We start from the raw sequence: 21398 nt of genomic DNA on the forward strand, positions 1-21398 counted from the left end.
TTTGTGCATTTTCTGATATTCCACATGAAAGTACAATCTTTCCACAAGTACCGGTACACATCCTATAACAAGCCAGTTTGTAATTGCAGTCTAAATTTGTTTTTGGTTTTAAAAAATGTGGAAACAAATACTGGATACATGCTCATGTTCAAATATTCATTTTTATTTCATGCACCATTGATATTTCATGATACACAGGTAAAGTTGTCTCTAAATGGAGATAAAAGACATTCACGTGACCCCTCCACTTTAAGGATCATGTTGGGTCTCTTCATGTTCAGATATTCAGTGGATATTTCGTGCTAATTACGAACTGGGTAATTGGACAACTCCTGCCAAGTGTAGCTCTTACAACAAGATACAATTTGAAATATCAGTACAACTGCTTTTATGAGAGGGATGATTGCAAAACCCAATAACTAAGACTTACAAAAGAAGACAACTTCTGAATCCTTTGTTAAAAAACAATATAATGTATATTTCAAAAAGATTTTCGACCAAATATTCACAAGTTCTCAACTTGGTAACCAACGTGTCAAACTCATAGATATACATGACTCCCATTAGGAGGTATGGGGGTAAACAGATCTGGTGAATAGGAACATATTGTCACAAGGTAGACATTGAAATACCTGCATACCTACAACGTGTGTGCGCGTCCCACGGTGAGGCCTGATCTGTTGAATAAAGAGGTAAACAGAATGCTTTATTAGGCATCTGAAAGGAAATATGATTGGGCAGATACAATCTTTAAACTCAAAGACAAATTATGACATTTTGTTAGATATAGTATATAGCAAGTATATACATTCATTTCAAAGTAGATTTATTTCCAAGTATCTTGAACAAATATTAAACTGTTTTTCACCTTTCGGCCCTACATTTACTAATTATAAAATAGAGGAAACATAGCAGTTACATACTCTCCAAAATGATGAGGACATATGCAAACAGAAGCAAACATGAAGACTCACCATGTACTGCTATAATGTTATAAAGAACTAATTACTATTTCAAACATACACTGTATGAAGCCTAATAATGAACAGTACACATACCTTCTTGGAAATAATTTACAGGCGGTCAAAGAAAGAGAATGGCCTCCGGCGTCTACCCCGACTGACCACACCCAGTCTTTCTTGACCACGATAGTGCAGCGGGCCTGGTTTGAGTGACCATGCACTACCCGTCTCGGCTTCCTCCCTACTACTCCTATAGCAAGGCGTTTACGTCCCGAGAACCTCAGCAGTGTTCGACCCAGTATCCCCCCTCGGTCTCCCCCCTGCTGCTTCTGCGAATCAGTCTGTAGGAAAGAACAAAGTGAGTTTAAAAAAAAAATCATTCATACTAAAAGTGGAAGTCCACCCTGATATCAAGTTGGTTGTAATGAAACCATAAAAATTAGATAAACAAAGTAGTGCAATATTAAATTAAAAACATGAAAGTTATGAATGTGTTAAGCTGTCATCATGTAAGCTCCTCTCCTACTTGCTCTGTACAGATTTTTTTTTTTTTATAATTCTCTTAGTTATTGATGACGGAATAGAAACGTTTCATACAGGGGTTGTATAAAACCAAACTTGCAATGATTATACTTAGGGTTAATATATGTTTGAAACATTTCTTAGGTGAAAATATACGTTTTTAAGATTTTGGGGGGAAAGGACACCGGGAGGCGGGCTCACGTCACGTGAAACGTCAGAATCGCCAATTTTGTTTGATTGCTTGCTCCCATAATAACTTTCTTATTTTCAATCGGTTTAATATGCTCAAACTTTCACTGGCCTGTTTCTCTCATTTATCTGCTTCTATTAAAACCAACCTAATATCAGGTAGTACATACATCCCCTTTAATTTCATTATGAGCCAGATGTTTGGTTTCATACTTCTTTTTAACGTACTTAACAACAGAATATGCATTCATTTTAATTCATTTTCAGAACCCCCTATATATAAGTGGCATATAACATGATGCTGTTAAGGCCCTTTAGGGATCGATGATAAAAGAAACATTGAAACCACCTCGGCTCACTTTGTTTCAACTAAAAATAAACAGTTGCTGCTATGTTGGTAAAGTTTGGGCAGATTCGCAAGTCTTCAAATTTGAGATCTTTTGTTTAGGTACATAATTGTATTTTGAATACATTGTATGCTCGTCTATTTTTTGGGGAGGGGGGTATTGTTATAATTATAAAAATAGGCGAGCGAAGAAATAAAGTAATTTTACTTACCCAGGCTATTATCACACATTGCCTCGCCTCGCGGCAATCCGGGCCGACCTCCGCAGGTTCTGGTTTGCCCGATTGGCGGCACGACGTTGCTCCCTCTCTGCGGCGAGCTGAACAGCGGCAGCGGCGATCTCTCGCTCTACCAGACGCGGTGACCTACGTCTCGGGTGGAGTTGCTCACGCTCCTCCGCCCTCCTACGCTGTTCATCCTGCTGTTGGCGATTAGCAGAAACGACCTCCGCACGGCCGTTCTCGCGATGCAACTTGTTGACTGTATAAACCAAGCAAAATATAAATGTTAGGATGTATTTCATGGTATTTCACAGATGACATTAAAATACACGATTCTCCATTGATATTTGTTATATAGATCTACCCCCCCCCTAAAAAAAGGCCAAATGGTGGCCCAACTCCTTAACCTGTCACAGTACAAAGCGTACACTTTGAATGATCCATCATCTTACATACTTAGAAGTTATAGCTATAGGGGCAGTGTAATTAGTCTCAAAATATTTTCGTCATGAATCAATATTCACGATTCTATACATACTATTTTTAAACAGTAAAGGTCTATGGTCCACAAGACTGCCTTTTAAACAAATGAGAAGTAACAGTAATGTTGAGAGGTTTACTTTGAATAAATACATACCGTGTTGCGTGCAGTAGAGTTCAACGGCGTTTTCGTCTAGCGTGTGACGTCCACGCCGGCTGCAACGTCTGCCATTCCCATGAAGCCCAGTATGTGCAGAGCACTGGACCTCGGCTGGCTGTCTGTAATACAGGAAACATAAAACAAGGACAAATTACTTCTAGATTGCCAATAATAATAGATTGCAAATAATTATAAAGTGCACATGTTACAATTTTTTAAACACTTTTGATTAGGTAAATTGGCAAAGGATGACTCTAAAGAAACCTACGTCAACTCACTTAGGGGTCATTATACTTCTTGAATGTATAATCAACTATGGTTGGTAAATTGGGTTTTAATTTAGGAGATTATTGTGTACTTACTGACGGTGTTGCCAGCACTCTCCTTCAATTCCTAAGGCTAGGGGTACCTTCCTCAAACAACGCGTACCCTTCTGGGTATACTCCACACAGTTATCGTTGTACCGGTTAGCAATCATTATGACACTAAGCAATACGACGACGACGAATTCAATTACGAAGCAAAAACTAAGTAAAAATCTCCAAGCGACTTGTCTAGGACAGAATCTAGCAGAGACAGGCAGATTTTTAGCTCCTCATCTTACACGAAACCTAAAATTTGATTTGCGCGGGCGGTTTCTTTGAATGCATCACGTGGTTTGAGCAGACGAACGAATCACATTCACCCAAGACAAAGGCATTTAATAATGGCAACGGGTTCCAAAAACGTACTGGTGATAATGACATTTTCCATCGGAGCTTTGACCCCACTTTGCATAATGTATGCAAGAGTCGCGTGGCGGGAAGGTTGAATAAGAGTAGGGCGTTGGTCATTGACTGCTATCTAACGAGGCAGTGCGGACCACCCGATTTTAACAATTCTAAAAGAATTGTTCCTTCTTTACAGATTCTTTAGGAAAGTTGAATTTCATGCTTATGTTCTGCATGACTAGATGGTGCCAGGGCTTCGCAACCTTGCCTTAACAGGAGATGTGTGACAATTGCCTTAGTTTGCTTACAAGTTTGGCTCGACAGGTAGAGTTGTTCAATAGATTATGCTTAAAAGGTTGGCTTGACAGGTGTAAGAACGCACATTGACGAAAAGAGGTGTTCTTTTCATATGCATAATTTTGCATACGTAAGTATTTTGAGAAGGTATATATCCCCGCCCCCCCCCCCCCACTCAGTGTTATTTAGGGTACGCATATGCGTGTTCCAACCGACCCCCCCCCCCTTTCAGCAAAAGTCCGGTGTGTAAAGTCAATACGGATCGACCTTTTTCTTTTGTATACGAGCCTTTTTCAGCACCCCCCCCCCCCTTTTAGCAAAAGTCCGGTGTGTAAAGTCAATACGGGTCGACCTTTTTCTTTTGTTACGAAAAGCATGGGGTCCGTCCAATCTCGGAGTTGGGGGGGGGGGGGCGGGTATATATCAAATTTCATTATCCAAGATAACCTGTGTGTATTGTTACTTGGTGCCAGTAAACGAGACGTCTGCAGCCGTCCTAGATGAGCGGTGCTCCCCTAAGTGTTTGGAAAGTAATTTTAATTTTCTTCAGCAGGTGGGTGAAAGTGGGTGAAAATAACTGTCATGCTATTGAGCCCACCGTGCTAAAAAGATATTGTCATGCTAATATAATGTTGGAATTCCAGCGAACCTCGTACTTTCTATCGTCTGATTTGTAGAGGAATTGCTTGAAGCTATCGTCTTCAGCTGTTGATTTATAAGGTTATGCATGTACTGGACATACTATTGTGCTCCTGAATGGGTGATCAGTAAAGTGTGCCCCGTATGGCGTGAGCGTCTTTCTTTCATTTTGATGGACACGCAACAATAAACCTGCAAACAAAATTGGTGTCAGAGGCAGGCACGTAGCCACGGGGGAAGGGGGGGGGGGGGCACGCGCCCCCCAAAAAATTCCAAGAACGGTTGAACCTTTTTTAGACCCCTTTTTGGACCTCGATCGATTACATGTATGTGCCCCCCCCCCCCCAACATCAAACTCTGGCTACGTGCCTGGTCAGAGGAGACAGTTAGAAGAAGAAGACGAAGAAGAAAGTGAGCAAAGTGTGATAAATATTTCTTTTTTGATATCACTAAAATCGTCAAACAATCAGACCGCATAATAGACTTACATGTATTTCCCCTATTTCGTCAATTTGTACAATCTGTTGAATTGGAATGTTGTATTGATTTGCCATGAGACAAACACAGATTTACCCTTCTATAATCACCCAAACATCACATCACTTGTGTATTCTACCCAGTCCGGATTCTACCAATAGACCAATTTGTAATTAACACATGTTACGAGTTTAATGACCCCAATTTCCAACAGATTTTGGAGATGGCGCTTTTTGCATTTGAGAATAATCGCTGCTAATGTGATAGCGGTGCGTTACGATTCCCCCTTTTGAAAATAATACTTTCACTTGTGTAGGTACCATGCATGTCATGGAATTCACTTTGATTACGTAATTTCCATGACCTCTATCTGTTGTAGATCGTAGGCTATCATCGAAATAACTGCATACAAACATACAAAACAAGCCCCGCGAAACGTTTTAAAAAGTGTGGCGAGGGGGGGGGGGGGCTAAAGTATTTACGATCAGGTAAGTTCAAGTTCATTTTATTCAAAACCACACAAAACATGATATGATCTTTTACCTAAAAAAGAGACTGGTAATAGTACATTAATCATCATATATTAACTTGATCACATCATAAAATGAATGGTTTTAGTACCCCTTTAGAAGTTAAGCTTGTGAGCGGGGCCCTATATAGTCAACAAAATACATACATTAACAATAAGGTGAGCAAATAGAATGTAACGTAACTGTATATACAAGGGATGAAAATACTAAGCTATAAAATGTAGAAAACACACACACACACACACGCACGCACACACCCACACACACACGCGCGCACACACACAAACACACGCACACCGCACAGTTAACCTTTATTATACTCGCACACTGTTCGACAAATAAATTATCGCCCATATCATCGAGTGAACAGTCAAAACCAACGTAAGGAAGCTGTGAAAGTCAGTGGCGACCAATCGAGAATAAAATAGAACAAAATTAAACACTGAAATGACTGATTCAATACTTGAGCCAGAGAAAAGGAAGCAGCACCATCTAATCACCATTGTTAAATGAATTGAAAAACAGTATATAGCCAGGCGGAAATAATCTTTCAGATTGGACAGACATAAAACTAATTTCTATAAATTGATTAGCTGTATAATTCCGGTATAATTGTAAACATGTGTCTATTTTGTGTGTGTTCTTGGTATATAATCTGTATGACTGTATTTGATACTTTCGTAAAATGTGTTTTTTATGGATTCGAATTGAAATAAAACTTGAAACTTGAAACAACAAAAATATAATTCACTCTAATGCAAAATTATGTCCCCAAGCAGACAAGTATTAACTGTAACTGCACCAGAAAAGAGGAAGGAGAGGTGGGAAAGGGAGGAAAATGTGCGTTGACGGGAGTGAGGGAGGGGGTCCAGACCTGCCGCCCCCGCTTTATTTAGTTTAATATATAATGAGCGATCGCTCCAATCACTCGGCAGGAATTTCAAGAATCGTAATACTATACCATCTGCTTCATTTTGTTCTAAATCTATATCTTAAAGTTTCTTTTAAAGACATGTTAATTATGCGTAAATGACTATGCAAAATATAACATTCAAAATCAAACTATATAGCCCGAATTCACAAAGGAGGTTTGTCGGCAAAGGAGGTTTATGTGCGTCAAATGACGCGATTCGACGCGTTTCAGACCAAGGTTTGTCTGAACATTGGTCTGAAACGCATCGAAACACGTCATATAACGCACATAAACCTAGGTTTGTCGACAAACCTCTTTGTGAATTCGAGCCAATATAGCGGAAAGGAAATTTAAGTGTACGAACACGCTCTTAAACGTTCAAGCAACTTCTGCGGGATCTAGGAACACAAAAAGAAATCATATAAAAGTGGTCATGGATATGTTAATGGTGTAAATTTTCACTCGAAATTGTATGTCATTCAAACAAGCAAGCAAATAACATAACAAAAACAAAAAAATAATAATAATCAGTGGCGGATTCATGGGGCACAGGGGGCACATGCCCCCCCCCCCCCGGTTAAAAAATAAAAAGGGGGAAAGGGGAAAAGAAAAAGGGAGAAAAGGAGAAAAAGAAGGAAAGAAGAGAGGAGAGAAAAGGGGAGAGGAGAGAAAAGGGGAGAGGAGAAAAAGGAGAGGGGAATGAAGAAAGGGAAAGAGAGAGGAGAGAAAACGCGGAAAAGTAAGAAAGGGAGAAAGACAGAGGAGAGAAAAGGGGGAAAGGGAGAATAATGAGAAGGGAAAAGAAAGAAAGGGGATGAATATAAGAAGGTGTTTTTACCAGGAAAGGGGCGGGGGCACGTAATTTTACAGTGTGCATAATATGGGGTCCCTCTTGCCAGGCGTGTAGCAAATATATTAGATCAAACAAACGATCAAACAAGGAATAAGATAATGTGCACCTCCATTGACCGACTCACAACTGCAGAATATCATTCATGAATTAAAAAGGTAAGTTTTCAGCAAGGACTTAAACTGGTCAAGAGAAGACACAAATCCTAACTTGGGTTTAAGCACAATCGCATTATGAAAGACCGAAAATACCTTGTAAGAAAGTTACAAAAAAATACATTAACTATCTAGCTAGCATAGCGAGCGTGCTTTGGGGGAAATTCGAAAGGAAAGTTGCTCGTATATAGGCGCTTGAAATGAAGGGCACATGTTATGGAGTAAGGAGAAGGGGGCACTTATATCAGAAGGGAAAATAACACTTATAAGAAAATAAAAGGAGCGCGTGTCGCTGAGTAAAAAGATACACTTCTTGTTTATCAAAAGGGGCACTTATGAAAATAGAAAAGGCCCTTATTACAAAGGAAATGGGCTATTGTCGAAGGAAGAGGGACAACTATTAGATTTTAACAGGGGCATATAGGTGAGAAGGGGCATTAATGAGAAGATGAAGGGGCTCTTAAAAGAAAAAGGTCACTTAGTAGAAAGGGAAAAGGGCAATTAGATATCTTCGAAGGCCAAAAGCAGATATATATTGCTATGAATTTATGCGAGACCTTCTTAGCTTTTCAACTTCACTTTTATGGTATTCTATGTCTTTAAATCTCATATGAGCCGCATTGATTTCAAAGTCATACTAGGGAATTATAACCTTTCTTAAAGGTATATGTCCCGTTTGCAGTCAACATCAAATTCTGTAGAACTTTGCAGGATTATGATTATGTCACGTATGTCCTGTTAAATTTAAACATTAGCAGTGTCCTAGTATTCAAATTATGCAAAGAAATCCGTTTACCTTCTGGACCCTACCGTCATACACTATTGAGTGACTGACTGGCATCTTTTTTCTTTGGTAATAACATACATAAAGTGAGCTGTAACAGGTACATGAGCATTAATTTTGTCTACATCAATAACCCACTACTTGTAATGGCCAAAATTAAACTGATTGAATCTTTGTACAGCACAAAACGTACGACCATTCGGTAAAAGGGTCTGAAAATCAGACTAATATTTAGATGATTGTAATCACCCAAGTCGATTCGACAACCAATGGTCGGTATTTTACCACTAAAACTAAAAGCCATTTCAAGCCCTTTTGTTTTGAGGGAAGTTCTTAATTAGTATTGTCTTTCAAATGCTGTTGGAATTTAACCTTTTTATTTGTTTAGCCTGCGAATGGGACATGGTACCCTAAAAGGGAGCACGCTCCACTGAAAAGTCTTGTTTACCTAACGTCTTTGTTCCGGATTAGTTTAGTTTAGTTTAGTTTATTATTAACTCAATAACCCATCAGGGTATGTGAGTAAAATAATAATAAATCGATAATGATACAATGTTTTATCAACGTATGTACAAACTAGCATTGACAAGATCATCTTGACAATAAAGGTATCACTAAAAAAAAGGTAAAAGAATTTTTGTTTAATGTTGTACCTTGTTGTACTACCATGTGAGTAAAAAAAAAAGGTTACGCTCAGAAAATTGTCATTTATTTTAAAAGTCAGCTATGACCAAAATGTTATCATGTTTTGAAAGAGTACATATCCCGAATCGTTTGGTATTATTTTTGTTTGGTATGTGTTCATGCTTGGATGAACATGAGGCATAATTATGAAGCATACAAATTATGATAAGGAATTAATTTGGTAAACAAGCTGCTCCCCATATATTAAGAGATCGTGACGATTAAGTGCAATTTTCCCAGTACGACATGTCTTTTTTTCTTCATTTCATGAAAAGTATGACCATTCAGTGTCAGTGATACCAGGAAGAACCATTAGTCAATCGTCATATTAAGTGATTCACATTTTTGGATGAATATCAAGACGTGTGGTATGAGACACTTCGCACGGAGTCGCCCAAAGGCGGTCAAGGCTACTTTTCTTATTCCCTTTCCCTAATACATCTCTCCACTTATTCCTCTCTCTGTCTCATTTCCTCTCTTTATATCTCTTACCCTCTTCATCTCTTTCTCTCTCTAACTTTCTCTGTGATCGTTTATTATCGTTCTCCCCATTTTCTCTGAGAACATACCAACGCTATACAGAAAGAGAAGACACAAATCTCATTCCAAAGACCTTTTCTGATTAATTTTCATTTGCATCATTTATTTCAAGAGCTATGATTATTTTGTAGTCCAAAGCAGTTCATCGAAATTCGAATTATAATTCATAATTCAATACAAGTGGTGTATTTTTAGTCTTTCTTCCATCATTCGTTTTACTGCGGATGAAAACGTCTTCCTGTTACTCAAAGTAGAATCTCTGCTGGCCCGTCTTTCATCTGACCTTTGACACCTTGCAATGGTGTCGCTGAGTCACTCCTTCCCTTTCTCCATCTTGAATTCTGACGAGAATGCCCCCCCCCCCCCAACATCATACAATGAGCAATGACGTCATGTGAAGTTCATTGGATGGTGACAAATCAGCCCTGGACTGTTCTCAGTATTTTCGCCGTATCTTGGTCAGGTTGTTGGTTGATCGACTGTTGAAAACACATGTCCTATATGATGAGCTTTCTTATAAACATTTCCTGGTGCCGAATATCTGCTTGTTTTCCTTTTCACAGCGAGGTTTGGTAGCAGTCACTCTAAGAAATTCTCGGCAGTGTTAAATTTGGACGGATTCTGCATTCCTGTTGAGATTCATTCGTTTTATGAGCTCGAGTTTGATCTGTTGAAGACAGTACTAATCTCTATTTATTAAAAAGTTGGCGATGTGCAAGGATGTGTTGCTCTATAATTCTTCTACATGCATCTGAGTGAGAAAGAAAGATAAAAAAGGGCTTTTTTTAATGGTTTGAAAATGCATGCATGTAAAATCCAACTGTATAATACTATACGTTTACTATTATGTATGCAGCTTTCCTATATGGATAACACTAAATCAAAGGATTTTCTTCTACAAAATTTGCGAATACGAGAAAATGTTATCTTAACTATTTATAATTATTTACCCCCGCTTACATTTCACTATACAACATCACACGATACACCAAAGTGCTTAAGGAAACTTAAAAATGCTCACCACAAAATGATAAGTGGTGTTTGTGTCATATCAACAGAGAAGCTCCTTGATGAGAGCTGTATGATCTTCACTGCTCATAATCTGAAGCTGGTTTCAGGGCTTAAGCATGTTATGATCATGACTTGGTCATTTCTCCTGCTTTGCTGCAGTTCCAATCTCCGTCTCCTGATGCTATCTTCTGAAGCAGGTTTCAGGGCTTAGGCAGGTTATGATCATGACTTGGTCATTTATCCTGCTTTGCTGTAGTTCCGATCTCTGTCTCCTGATGCTGTCTTCTGAAGCTGGTTTCAGGGCTTAGGCAGGTTATAATCATGACTTGGTCATTTATCCTGCTTTGCTGTAGTTCCGATCTCTGTCTCCTGATGCTGTCTTCTGAAGCTGGTTTCAGGGCTTAGGCAGGTTATAATCATGACTTGGTCATTTATCCTGCCTTGCTGCAGTTCCAAATTCTGTCCCCTTGGGGCTCTCTTCTAAAGCTGGTTTCAGGGTTTAGGCAGGTTATGATAATGACTTAGTCATTTATCCTGCTTTGCTGCAGTTCCAATCTCTGTCTCCTGATGCTGTCTTCTGAAGCTGGTTTCAGGGCTTAGGCAGGTTAAGATCATGACTTTGTCATTTATTCTGCCTTGCTGCAGTTCCAATCTCTGTCTCCTGATGCTGTCTTCTGAAGCTGGTTTCAGAGCTTAGGCAAGGTTATAAGCATGACTTGGTCATTTATACTGCCTTGCTGCAGTTCCAATCTCTGTCTCCTAATGCTGCCTTCTGAAGGCGGTTTAAGGGCTTAGGCAGGTTATAATCATGACTTGGTCATTTATCCTGCCTTGCTGCAGTTCCAAATTCTGTCCCCTTGGGGCTCTCTTCTAAAGCTGGTTTCAGGGTTTAGGCAGGTTATGATAATGACTTAGTCATTTATCCTGCTTTGCTGCAGTTCCAATCTCTGTCTCCTGATGCTGTCTTCTGAAGCTGGTTTCAGGGCTTAGGCATGTTAAGATCATGACTTTGTCATTTATTCTGCCTTGCTGCAGTTCCAATCTCTGTCTCCTGATCTGATGCTGTCTTCTGAAGCTGATTTCAGATCTTAGGCAAGGTTATAAGCATGACTTGGTCATTTATCCTGCCTTGCTGCAGTTCCAATCTCTGTCTCCTGATGCTGTCTTCTGAAGCTGCTTTCAGGGCTAAGGTAGGTTATTAGAATTTGATCAGAATTTGATCTCCAAAGCTAGCAGCAAGGAACTCTTTCAGATAGTTAACAAGTTGACAATTGAAAAACCAGGTCAACATTTGCCCTCCCATAGCACAAGTTTGGAGCTTGCACAAAGATTTTCGAACTTCTTTGTTGATAAAGTATGTCAACTGGAGATGGATACTGACTCTTCATCATCATCACTTCCCTACAATGACTTGAGGAAGACATCTAAACCAAGCTGCTCTTTGGAAAAGTTTCTCCCAGTGACTCAGTCCGACGTCGCTCGTATCATAAAGTCATCCAAGATCAAAGCTTGTCCCCTTGACCCTCTACCGGCAATGGTATTCAAGAACTGTGTCGAGGTTCTGCTCCCGGCTATCACTGATATCATAAATCAGTCCTTGCAGACGGGCATCTTTCCAGCTTCCCTCAAGTCCTCGCTCGTCATTCCCACACTGAAAAAACCCAGTTTAGAACCAGAGAGCCTCAATCACTACCGCCCCATATCTAATCTACCATTTCTTGGAAAAGTGATTGAACGTGTCGTCTGTAAACAACTAATGTCATACCTTGATGGAAACTCTCTTCTGGCGTCTAGGCAGTCTGCCTACAGGCAGTATCACAGTGTGGAAACAGCCCTAGTAAGAGTCCAAAATGATCTTCTCCAAACTTTGGATAGCAGAAATGAAGCAATCCTTGTCTTATTGGACCTTACCTCCGCATTTGATACGGTCGACCATCATATTCTTCTAACTGGGCTGAAAGAAAGATTTGGTATCACAGGCATTGCTGCTGACTGGTTAGCGTCATATCTTTCCAATCGGCAACAGCGAGTGTTGGTTGATCTAGCAACATCTGATCCAATTAGTCTTCGATGGGGCGTCCCCCAAGGATCAGTAATTGGCCCGTTGCTATTTGTATGCTATACAACTCCAGTTCAACAGATAATTCATGCACATGGCCTGTCCTGCATGATGTATGCAGATGACACACAGCTGTACATCTCTATGAACTCCGATGACAGAAATCGAGCAATCAGAAAGCTTGATGTGTGTCTTAAGGAGGTCCGAACGTGGATGGGAGGTAACCATCTCTTCTTAAATGACAACAAGACGGAAGTATTACATGTATCATCTCACATGAAGAGCAACCAGGAACTGCCACCTTTCTGCTTTGGAGAAATCAAGCCCGCTGAAGCTGTCCGGGACCTAGGGGTAGTCATCGACAAACATCTATCTCTTCGTCGCCACATAAATTTGGTGTGTCGCAGAGCTTCGTTCGCCTTAAGAAGAATTGGTGGTATTCGCCATCTCCTTAACCAGAAGACAACAGAAATACTGATCCATGCGTTTGTCACATCACTGCTGGACAACTGTAACAGTCTTCTCTTCGGCGTTCCGGACAAAGACATTTCCAAACTCCAACGAATTCAGAACTCTGCCGCCCGTCTTGTATCTATGTCTAGTAAATACAATCACATCACTCCCATCTTAAAGGAGCTCCATTGGTTACCTATTCCCGCACGCATCCACTACAAAGTTATCCTGCTCACATTTAAAGCAATCCATGGCCTTGCTCCTACTTACCTATCCGAGTTGATAGCCCAATATCTACCAACCAGATCACTCAGATCTGCCTCGCAAAATCTGCTAGTAATAAATAGAAGCAGAACCAAAACTTTCGGTGACAGGTCATTTGAATGTGCTGCACCAACCCTTTGGAACTCTCTTCCTAGCACTCTACGTGCTCAATCAGACAAAGACATGTTCCAGAAAGAGCTCAAGACATATTTGTTTAACATTTCCTTTTAATTTTGTACTGGTTCCAAAGGGTTGGTGCAGCACATACCATCTTTGTGACTGACTGAATGCTGATGTTTATTTATCTATTCATATTTATATTGTTGTATAATTATAATCATTTTCAAATATTACATGTATCACCTTTAATTTAAGCTATTTTCGATTTTTCTAATGTATAATGTATGCCTACTTGTAAGTTTTGATTATAATTATATGTAATTATTTCTATATATGTCTTTATTTCTATTGTCTTCTACATTTGTAAAGCGCATTGGTATTACCTTCGGTAATTAAATGCGCTATATAAGAGCTAACTATTATTATTATTATTATTATTATTATCATGACTTGGTAATTTATCCTGCTTTGCTCTAGTTCCGATCTCTGTCTCCTGATGCTGTCTTCTGAAGCTGGTTTCAGGGCTTAGGCAGGATATAATCATGACTTGGTCATTTATCCTGCCTTGCTGCAGTTCCACCTCTGTCTCTTGATGCTGTCTTCTGAAGCTGGTTTCAGGGCTTAGGCAGGTTGTAATCATGGCTTGGTCATTTATCCTGCCTTGCTGCAGTTCCAATCTCTGTCTCTTGATGCTGTCTTCTGAAGCTGGTTTCAGGGCTTAGGCAGGTTGTAATCATGACTTGGTCATTTATCCTGCCTTGCTGCAGTTCCAATCTCTGTCTCTTGATGCTGTCTTCTGAAGCTGGTTTCAGGGCTTAGGCAGGTTATAATCATGACTTGGTCATTTATCCTGCCTTGCTGCAGTTCCAATCTCTGTCTCTTGATGCTGTCTTCTGAAGCTGGTTTCAGGGCTTAGGCAGGTTATAATCATGACTTGGTCATTTATCCTGCCTTGCTTCAGTTCCAATCTCTGTCTCCTGATGCTATCTTCTGAAGCTGCTTTCAGGGCTAAGGCAGGTTATAATCATGACTTGGTCATTTGTTCTACCTTGCTGCAGTTCCAATCTTTATCTCTTCATGCTGTCTTCTGAAGCTGGTTTCAGGGCTTAGGCAGGTTATAATCATGACTTGGTCATTTATCCTGCTTTGAGGCTGGGATCTACTAGTCTCGACCAGATATATATGCACACCAATGATCTCTGGCTGAGAAGAAAGCAGAACATGAATTGATTGAAACATAAGATTGAATGATTGATTGACTGATCCAGTTCTAATCTCTGTTGCTTGACTGATAGATTGTATATTAGTTTTGACAGCATGACAGGCTGAATGATCGATGAATTGTTTGATTGATGGAATAACTTATGACTTATATATTTAATTAACGGATATATTGATCTAGTTTGTACTTTAAAACTCTATATCACCTTTAAATATCATATTCCTGTTGGCCATTTTATATCATTTATTTTCGTCATCCTATGCACAATATTAAACATAATCATATATAACATAACCTTATATATCATAGTAACTGGAGATACAGAAAACAGGAAGGGAAAAACCGCTTACCATAATCATAGTCTCCTCAGTCATTAGAGCGTATTCCAGCTTCGTGATAAGAGCTGTATAATATTTATTTATCAGCTCTCATCCTCCTTCCTCCCTTCGTTCTCCAGTCCTAGCCCCAGTGTCTACCAGATGTACTCATCGCTAGACACATCCATGAAGCGCTCTGCAAAGAAAACCAGAGTGTTTAAGGTGATTGATTGGTTGATGGACCGATTGAGCATGATTTAGTGTGTCTGTCTTGTTTGATTGGTTGGTTGCTCATACTAGTTGAGAGTGTAAAATCAAATGAATATTTGATTGATTACTTGGTTGCTTAGTTGGTTGATGGACTAATGGTTCAGTGACTGATTCTGTTATTATTTTATCGATGATAATGTTTTCGTGAGACGTTGTATTTGTGCTACTCTTTTGTAATATATACTTGCAGAATAAATTCAAGTTCAATATAAACCTTGATATTTCATCAACTCACTCCTGACAATGAAGTCGTAGGTGGCGTGCTTGTCTCGCTTGTATGAGGTCGAGGGCTGGTCGATGTCAGTCTCGGAGTCCGTCTCGAAGTCAGGCGGGAAATCTTCATCCTCTTGGTGGCCTGATTACGGTTGTATAATAAAGGTTCAAAGTGGGATTTTTTAACAGCACAGTTATTGCAAGAATATGAGAGGTTTAATTGTCTCTTCATCAACTGTAATGCAACGAATCGTTATTATTCATTCGAAACTTCAAAAGCTCTATTAAAGTGATCCAAAGATTGCACCCTTTTAAGCTGACATATATCCATTATTGTGTAACACTATAAACAAATCTGAAAATGAATAATCTCTAGTAAGAGACCTAAGTAACACCTAAGTAAGATACTAATTACTTTTTACAACCAAATAAAAATTAGATCATTCCGGTATACCTTTGTTTACAATCTGTCACATATTGATTCTATAATACTAAATGTACGTGGAAAAACTTTTTACAACATATTAATTTAGTGAACCGTATTTTGTAATTTCATTGGACCTACCTATCATAACTTAAAACACTTGAAACTGCTTTTTATTCTAATATATCCATTTTGTCGGTATATTAATTGTATTCCTTCCTCCATCCTTTCATTATATTTCCCGATTTATGATTTCAAACATTTACAAAAAAATACAGTTAGATCACTCCGGTTTGCGTTTTTTTCCAACATATGTTTTTACATATTGATTACAAAATACTACGTGATTTCAAACCAACCTGAGGGAGTATGATCTCCAGTATCCTTACGTTCGACGACGTCCCTCCCGTCATCATCGTGGCCAAAGACCTCCATCACATTTTCCATCTTCCTGTCGATGTCGACGAAGGCCCATAAGAGAGCGAAGGCGACGCTGATGTTGACGTGGGTGATCCAGGAAAGGGAGACCATAAACAGGAAGTCATTCTCTTCGACGAAAACATCGTCGATCTCTGATGATGCTCCGTCGTCACTGGTGACGTCATTAGCTAGAGAGCCGCTGGAGAGATAGACGCTGCTACCCTCCTCTGTATAGAAAATGTTATTGAATGAAACGTTCGAAAGCCATATTCGTATTTTGTTAATTTAACATCTTCAATTCATAATCAAACAGCATTAATTTGGTAAACTTTTAAATATTTGTAAGCCATAATAAATTAAAATTTCGTTCAAAAAGTATCAATTTGGTAAACCTAACATTATGATATAGAAATGATTTGGAAAAATCATAAATTTTGTTTCATAAATTTATAATCTTATATCATTAATTTGGGGGACTTAACATTCCAAAGCCATAATCGTATAGTATTATTTGCCAAATACATAATTGTGCATCTAACATGTATTTCCCACATTTTCCGATCCTAGAGAATCAATTTATTGATTCCTTCTTTTTGCAGTTTGTACAATAATCTTGAAATAAATTTAAAGAAAATATATTTGTTTGATATACACGTATCTGACCTGTCTGCTTGATGACGTCATCGTTCATGTCGACCATCGTGTCCATCTTCTGACCAATCACAGAGGGTGTCTCATTGCTCACATCAGCAGTACCTTTGGCCTTCTTTGTCTTACCGCCCTTGCCACGGTTGACTTTATTTGGGATGGTAAATAAAAATAAATGGCTGCATGATCTTTGAATGAATGAATGAATGTATAAATGAAAAAATAATTAATTGAATACATGAATGAATAGATAAACAAACACATGATCAATGATACAATTTGCTCTTCTAAAACGGCGTACCTTTAGCCTTGCAAGCGGCTCTGTGGGTGAATCTGTGGACTCTGATCCTGTCATCGATCTCGTCGACATCAGATTCGATGTCGGCATCGTCCATGTACTCATCGTCGTCCGATGACTCTTCGTCACATGAGTCGTTCTCGCTGTCATCGTTGACGAATCGATCTGTCACGAGTCAAGCAGTATAACGTGTTATTAAATGAAACTATTTTACTGAATATGTATATAATAATATTATAATTTACTCTGAAAAATGTGAGAATCCTACTGTTCGAATCATCGCTGTCACTAAATTCTCAATCTTGGCTTTTCTTCACTATCATATTTATATTGTCCTGACGCTCTTTTTCGTTGTTCTTTTAACTTTCGCTTCTTCTCCATCTTGGACATTAGAAATGTTTGTTTAAAAATTAATGCTAAATGTTTATTTCTTTTTGAAATATAATGAAAGTTAAAACCCGCAATATTCTAACGGCCTTGATTCAGATAAGGTACTAATTACTTTTTACAACCACATAAAATTAGATCATTCCAGTATACTTTTTATTCCAATGAAAAGTAAGACGAAAATACAGCTTACGGTAGTAGAGGAAGTCCCATGTAGATACCCTACGGTCAGCTGGGTAAGAGGTTGATGGACGGACCCTCTTAACTGGCCGCTTGCCCTTCTGACCAATCAAAGGTCTTGATTTTACTTCGTGGCTGTTGATTGGCTTAATCTTCTGCCCAATCAGCTCACGGAGAACAGGTTTAGAGGCGTGGCGACGAAGCTCCTCAGGCTCGACGGCGACGATGACTGTTGTTGGAGAGACTTGAGCAGTGTTGGAATTCTGCACAAGATCGTCATCGTCGTTTTTCTTGTCGTCATGGTCTCCGGCTTCATTCTCCGGCTCCGGAGGAACCACCTGAAATGCAATTTGTCTCAGTTATAATGATAGTGGGGATTTTTTTTTTTATGCATCCGGATGTTGAATGCGGCTCATGATTTTTTACATCGGGGGGAGGGGAGGGGCGGTACCGCAAAAACCAGGCTGCCCAATAATACATCTTAGACAATTAATAAAGCATGGCATGCAGGTCTGATACCGTTTCTCTTCTTTTTTTTTCATAACTATATTTTATTGTTGATGTATGCATGTACATTACATTACAATATAAAGCCATGCATCGGTACATATTAAGAATATTATGCCCCCCCCCCCCCCCCTTTAACAAATTCCTTGATCCGCCCGCGATGTATAGGTACGTCCTTTTCTTATTAGGAATTGAGTTCAAATGATAACAAGTAACACAAATCTCCGCTAACCCTAACCCTACTTTATGCAAAACAGGATGTGCAAATGTTGTGCAGCTGCTATGTTTAGAAAAATGCATCTACAAATGATTTTTGTTGCCTTCTCTCTTTCTCTCTCCACCACCACCCCCCCCCCCCCCCCATATTTGAAGGCGTGCGCGCTCTCTCTCTCTCTCTCTCTCTCACTCTCTTACTCACTTCCCCCTATTTCTATCTCTCTCTTCCACTCTCCGCAAACATTGTTGCACGACGTATTGACCGATTGTGACAGATGCAAGCACATCATTGATGTTGTATGATTAGTGGGGGGGGGGGGGGGGGGGGGGGGGGAGGGGAATCCGGACACTTAACAAACATCAAGCCTTCTCTTTTGCCTTCCGATTAATGACAAATATTCATCATATTAAATGGCACTAGCTGTAAACATCATGAATGTGTCCTTTATAATATTGCCTAACGTAACTTCTTAGAAAATGTATGATATAGTCTATTGCTTGTAAACATTTTAAAATTGCAGTTATGAATCCAGAAATGTTCGGATACACAACCTGCACGGACACACAACGTCTGGGTATACAGACTTATTAATTTAGGGTAAAAAATAAAAATACACCTCATTGCTCAGAATGTGTTTTGTATAAAGACGAAACACTAGTATCTAGATCTATTAAGTAACCATTTTCATTCAAAAAATGTTTGCGCTTCACTTACATGTATGTAAATGTGTGGGAACTGTTTAATTACTTTAAAAAATAGATAGCCTAGACCCTAAGTGATACTAAACATCACATGAGCAGCAGCTAACCAGTTTGATTGGTCTATTTAGCACTCTTATTACAGGGAGTGCTGGTGTGACCACCTGCCAACAAATATTTGTTGATAACCGAACTGGCTATTTTTCTCAAGTGTTCAATATTTATCAGTAGAGTCTAACGTTAGACCTACTAGGCTATAAAGCATTAATAAAAAACAAACAAAAATAAGTAAGCCACTCTGAAGTATTTGAAGGAGAATATAGATCTAACCAGTAATATAATGAAGGAAAAGCAAAACGTAGACTTAGGGCGTTACAGTAAAAGTATGACAACGAAAAAGCCTACTGACAAGTTGATCTAAAAAGAGGGGAGGTGAGTGATTCTTAAACATTTGTCTTACCGTTGTGTTCCTCGAGAAGAGGTTCTTGATTCCCACCCAGCAGCTAGTCCCATTGGTCTCAGTAGAACAGCTGCTTTTCTTTTCGATTTCATCCTCGGATAGCACAGGCACAACTTTGGATTTCGACGAACCCATAATTGCAAGCGATCCGAAACAATTCTGAAGAAATTTCTGATAATTGCTAGACAAAAGCAAATAGCTAGTTACTAGTTAGCACAAAAGAGATAACTAGATTGTGAAGTATCATCACGCACTTAATACGTTGGTAGTTAAGTTACCAGAGAAGTGCGTATGCGCATTTCATGCTATAACGCGCGCTTACGTCATCAATGGCAAAGATGCGCGCATACAAAAGTTTGGAAACTTTTCCTGTTTGATCCCGTGTTTGATACTTCCGCATGCAGGTCCAACGCATTCTCTATTGGTTGCATTATATCGAAAGGCATTGCTGCAAGATTAATTTGACAGTGTTTGAAATACCCTTGGAAGTAATTGAACTTTATCTACCATGATCGTTAATATAATATTCTAAACCTTGCATTTATTCACGTACCCATAGAAACGGGAAGATATAAAGACCAGAAAAAACGCCCCCGAATCTACGATGATGTGAAGACTGCAATATGAATTTTGTAGGAGATGAATTCCATATAATTATAAGAGGAGGAGGGTCTATTATTTTTAGAGGACCTATAATAATATGCTAGCTATAATATATTTTGAGTAGTGCCCCAAGAGAGAAGGAACTTACTAGAAAAACTGGAATTAGTGATATTTTTGTACATGGCAAATGTTATCCACGTGACGTCCTACGTCACACAATCCACGAACCAAGCTACCAATTTGAGATTCGTATAGACTTAGTGATCTCATATTTCAAACATTCCAAACTTCCTTACTATTGGTCTGATTCATTTCACACTGTTGCCATTTTGTTTCTGTTATTATTTTTCTGCTTTCATACAAATCAAATTGTTACAAGGGTTGGATTGCCTATTTAAAACTCTGTTGGGCTCTATGTGTGCATACCAAATCCCTGTTAGTGTCAACTCAAGCCCTTGTATCCAAGAAAGTTTAATTTTCGAGTTTGGCTTCCATTTTCTTTTGGTACAGGGAAACGATACTCCGATATGTGAACAGGCCGTAGGATTAATGAAGACTAACTACCATTGGGTGCTTCTAATGATGGACCCATTCCTACCTATTATCAGAGATGGTGGAAGGTAAGAGACAAGTAAATGCTCATGGCATCGATTGCAATTGTCTCATTGCTGGGGGAAATTTAGTACACGTCCTGAACCTCATTATATCAAAGTTTGTAACATTGTCTATGAGGGTTAACTGAAAACAATGATAGAAATGCAAACAACTGGGACCATCCAACTACCAAGTTATATATAAGAGTTTGTTTTAAAGACCTGGCCGGCCTAGCCGATGAAAACACAACTTGATATAAATGGAAAACTGAATGAATGTAGAATATAAATATAAAGGAATACAAAGTACCGTACCGTATACCCTCTCATTATTGCACAAAAGCAAATTAAAACCTCATTTTCCGCACCTCTCCAAATTACAGGTCAACAGGGGTCAAATTTGCTGAAGTTACAGTGATGACATAACATGTGGACCCCATCGGTTCACCTATGTAGCTGAGGCGATGAGCCATGCTTTTAAGCAAAGTCATTGTGAATATGCGTTCTCCACATAAGATGATGTCATCAAGTCGATAGCAAGTTTTTAGGTCGACAACTTCTGATTTTCAAAGCTT

The 21398-nt window shown here is 39.1% G+C and overlaps 1 protein-coding gene and 1 long non-coding RNA gene across 2 annotated transcripts; both read right to left on the minus strand.

The window, feature by feature from the left end:
- Positions 1 to 515: 515 nt before the first annotated feature.
- LOC115926863 lies at positions 516 to 2339 on the minus strand. Its single transcript, XR_004065316.1, has 3 exons — positions 2232 to 2339; positions 1059 to 1303; positions 516 to 677 (listed from the first exon to the last, which is right to left on the minus strand). It is a non-coding gene; the product is annotated as an uncharacterized LOC115926863 (long non-coding RNA).
- Positions 2340 to 2367: 28 nt separating this feature from the next.
- LOC115918152 lies at positions 2368 to 3461 on the minus strand. Its single transcript, XM_030992381.1, has 4 exons — positions 3243 to 3461; positions 2878 to 2999; positions 2428 to 2499; positions 2368 to 2384 (listed from the first exon to the last, which is right to left on the minus strand). The coding sequence occupies exons 1-4, from the start codon at positions 3356 to 3358 to the stop codon at positions 2368 to 2370; spliced, it is 327 nt and encodes a 108-aa protein (XP_030848241.1). The 5' UTR covers positions 3359 to 3461.
- Positions 3462 to 21398: the final 17937 nt, after the last annotated feature.

This window comes from Strongylocentrotus purpuratus, unplaced genomic scaffold (genome assembly GCF_000002235.5).
Source record: "Strongylocentrotus purpuratus isolate Spur 01 unplaced genomic scaffold, Spur_5.0 spur5_contig_846, whole genome shotgun sequence".
In the NCBI taxonomy this organism is placed as follows: domain Eukaryota; kingdom Metazoa; phylum Echinodermata; class Echinoidea; order Camarodonta; family Strongylocentrotidae; genus Strongylocentrotus; species Strongylocentrotus purpuratus.

Bases quoted from the DNA above. Each gene is read 5' to 3' on its own strand.
- LOC115918152 (XM_030992381.1), bottom strand. From the start codon at position 3,358: ATGATTGCTAACCGGTACAACGATAACTGTGTGGAGTATACCCAGAAG. The intron at 3,000-3,242 runs GTAAGTACACAA...CCTGTATTACAG, and splicing joins GAGTGCTGGCAACACCGTCA to ACAGCCAGCCGAGGTCCAGT. The intron at 2,500-2,877 runs GTATGTATTTAT...TGGTTTATACAG, and splicing joins ACTCTACTGCACGCAACACG to TCAACAAGTTGCATCGCGAG.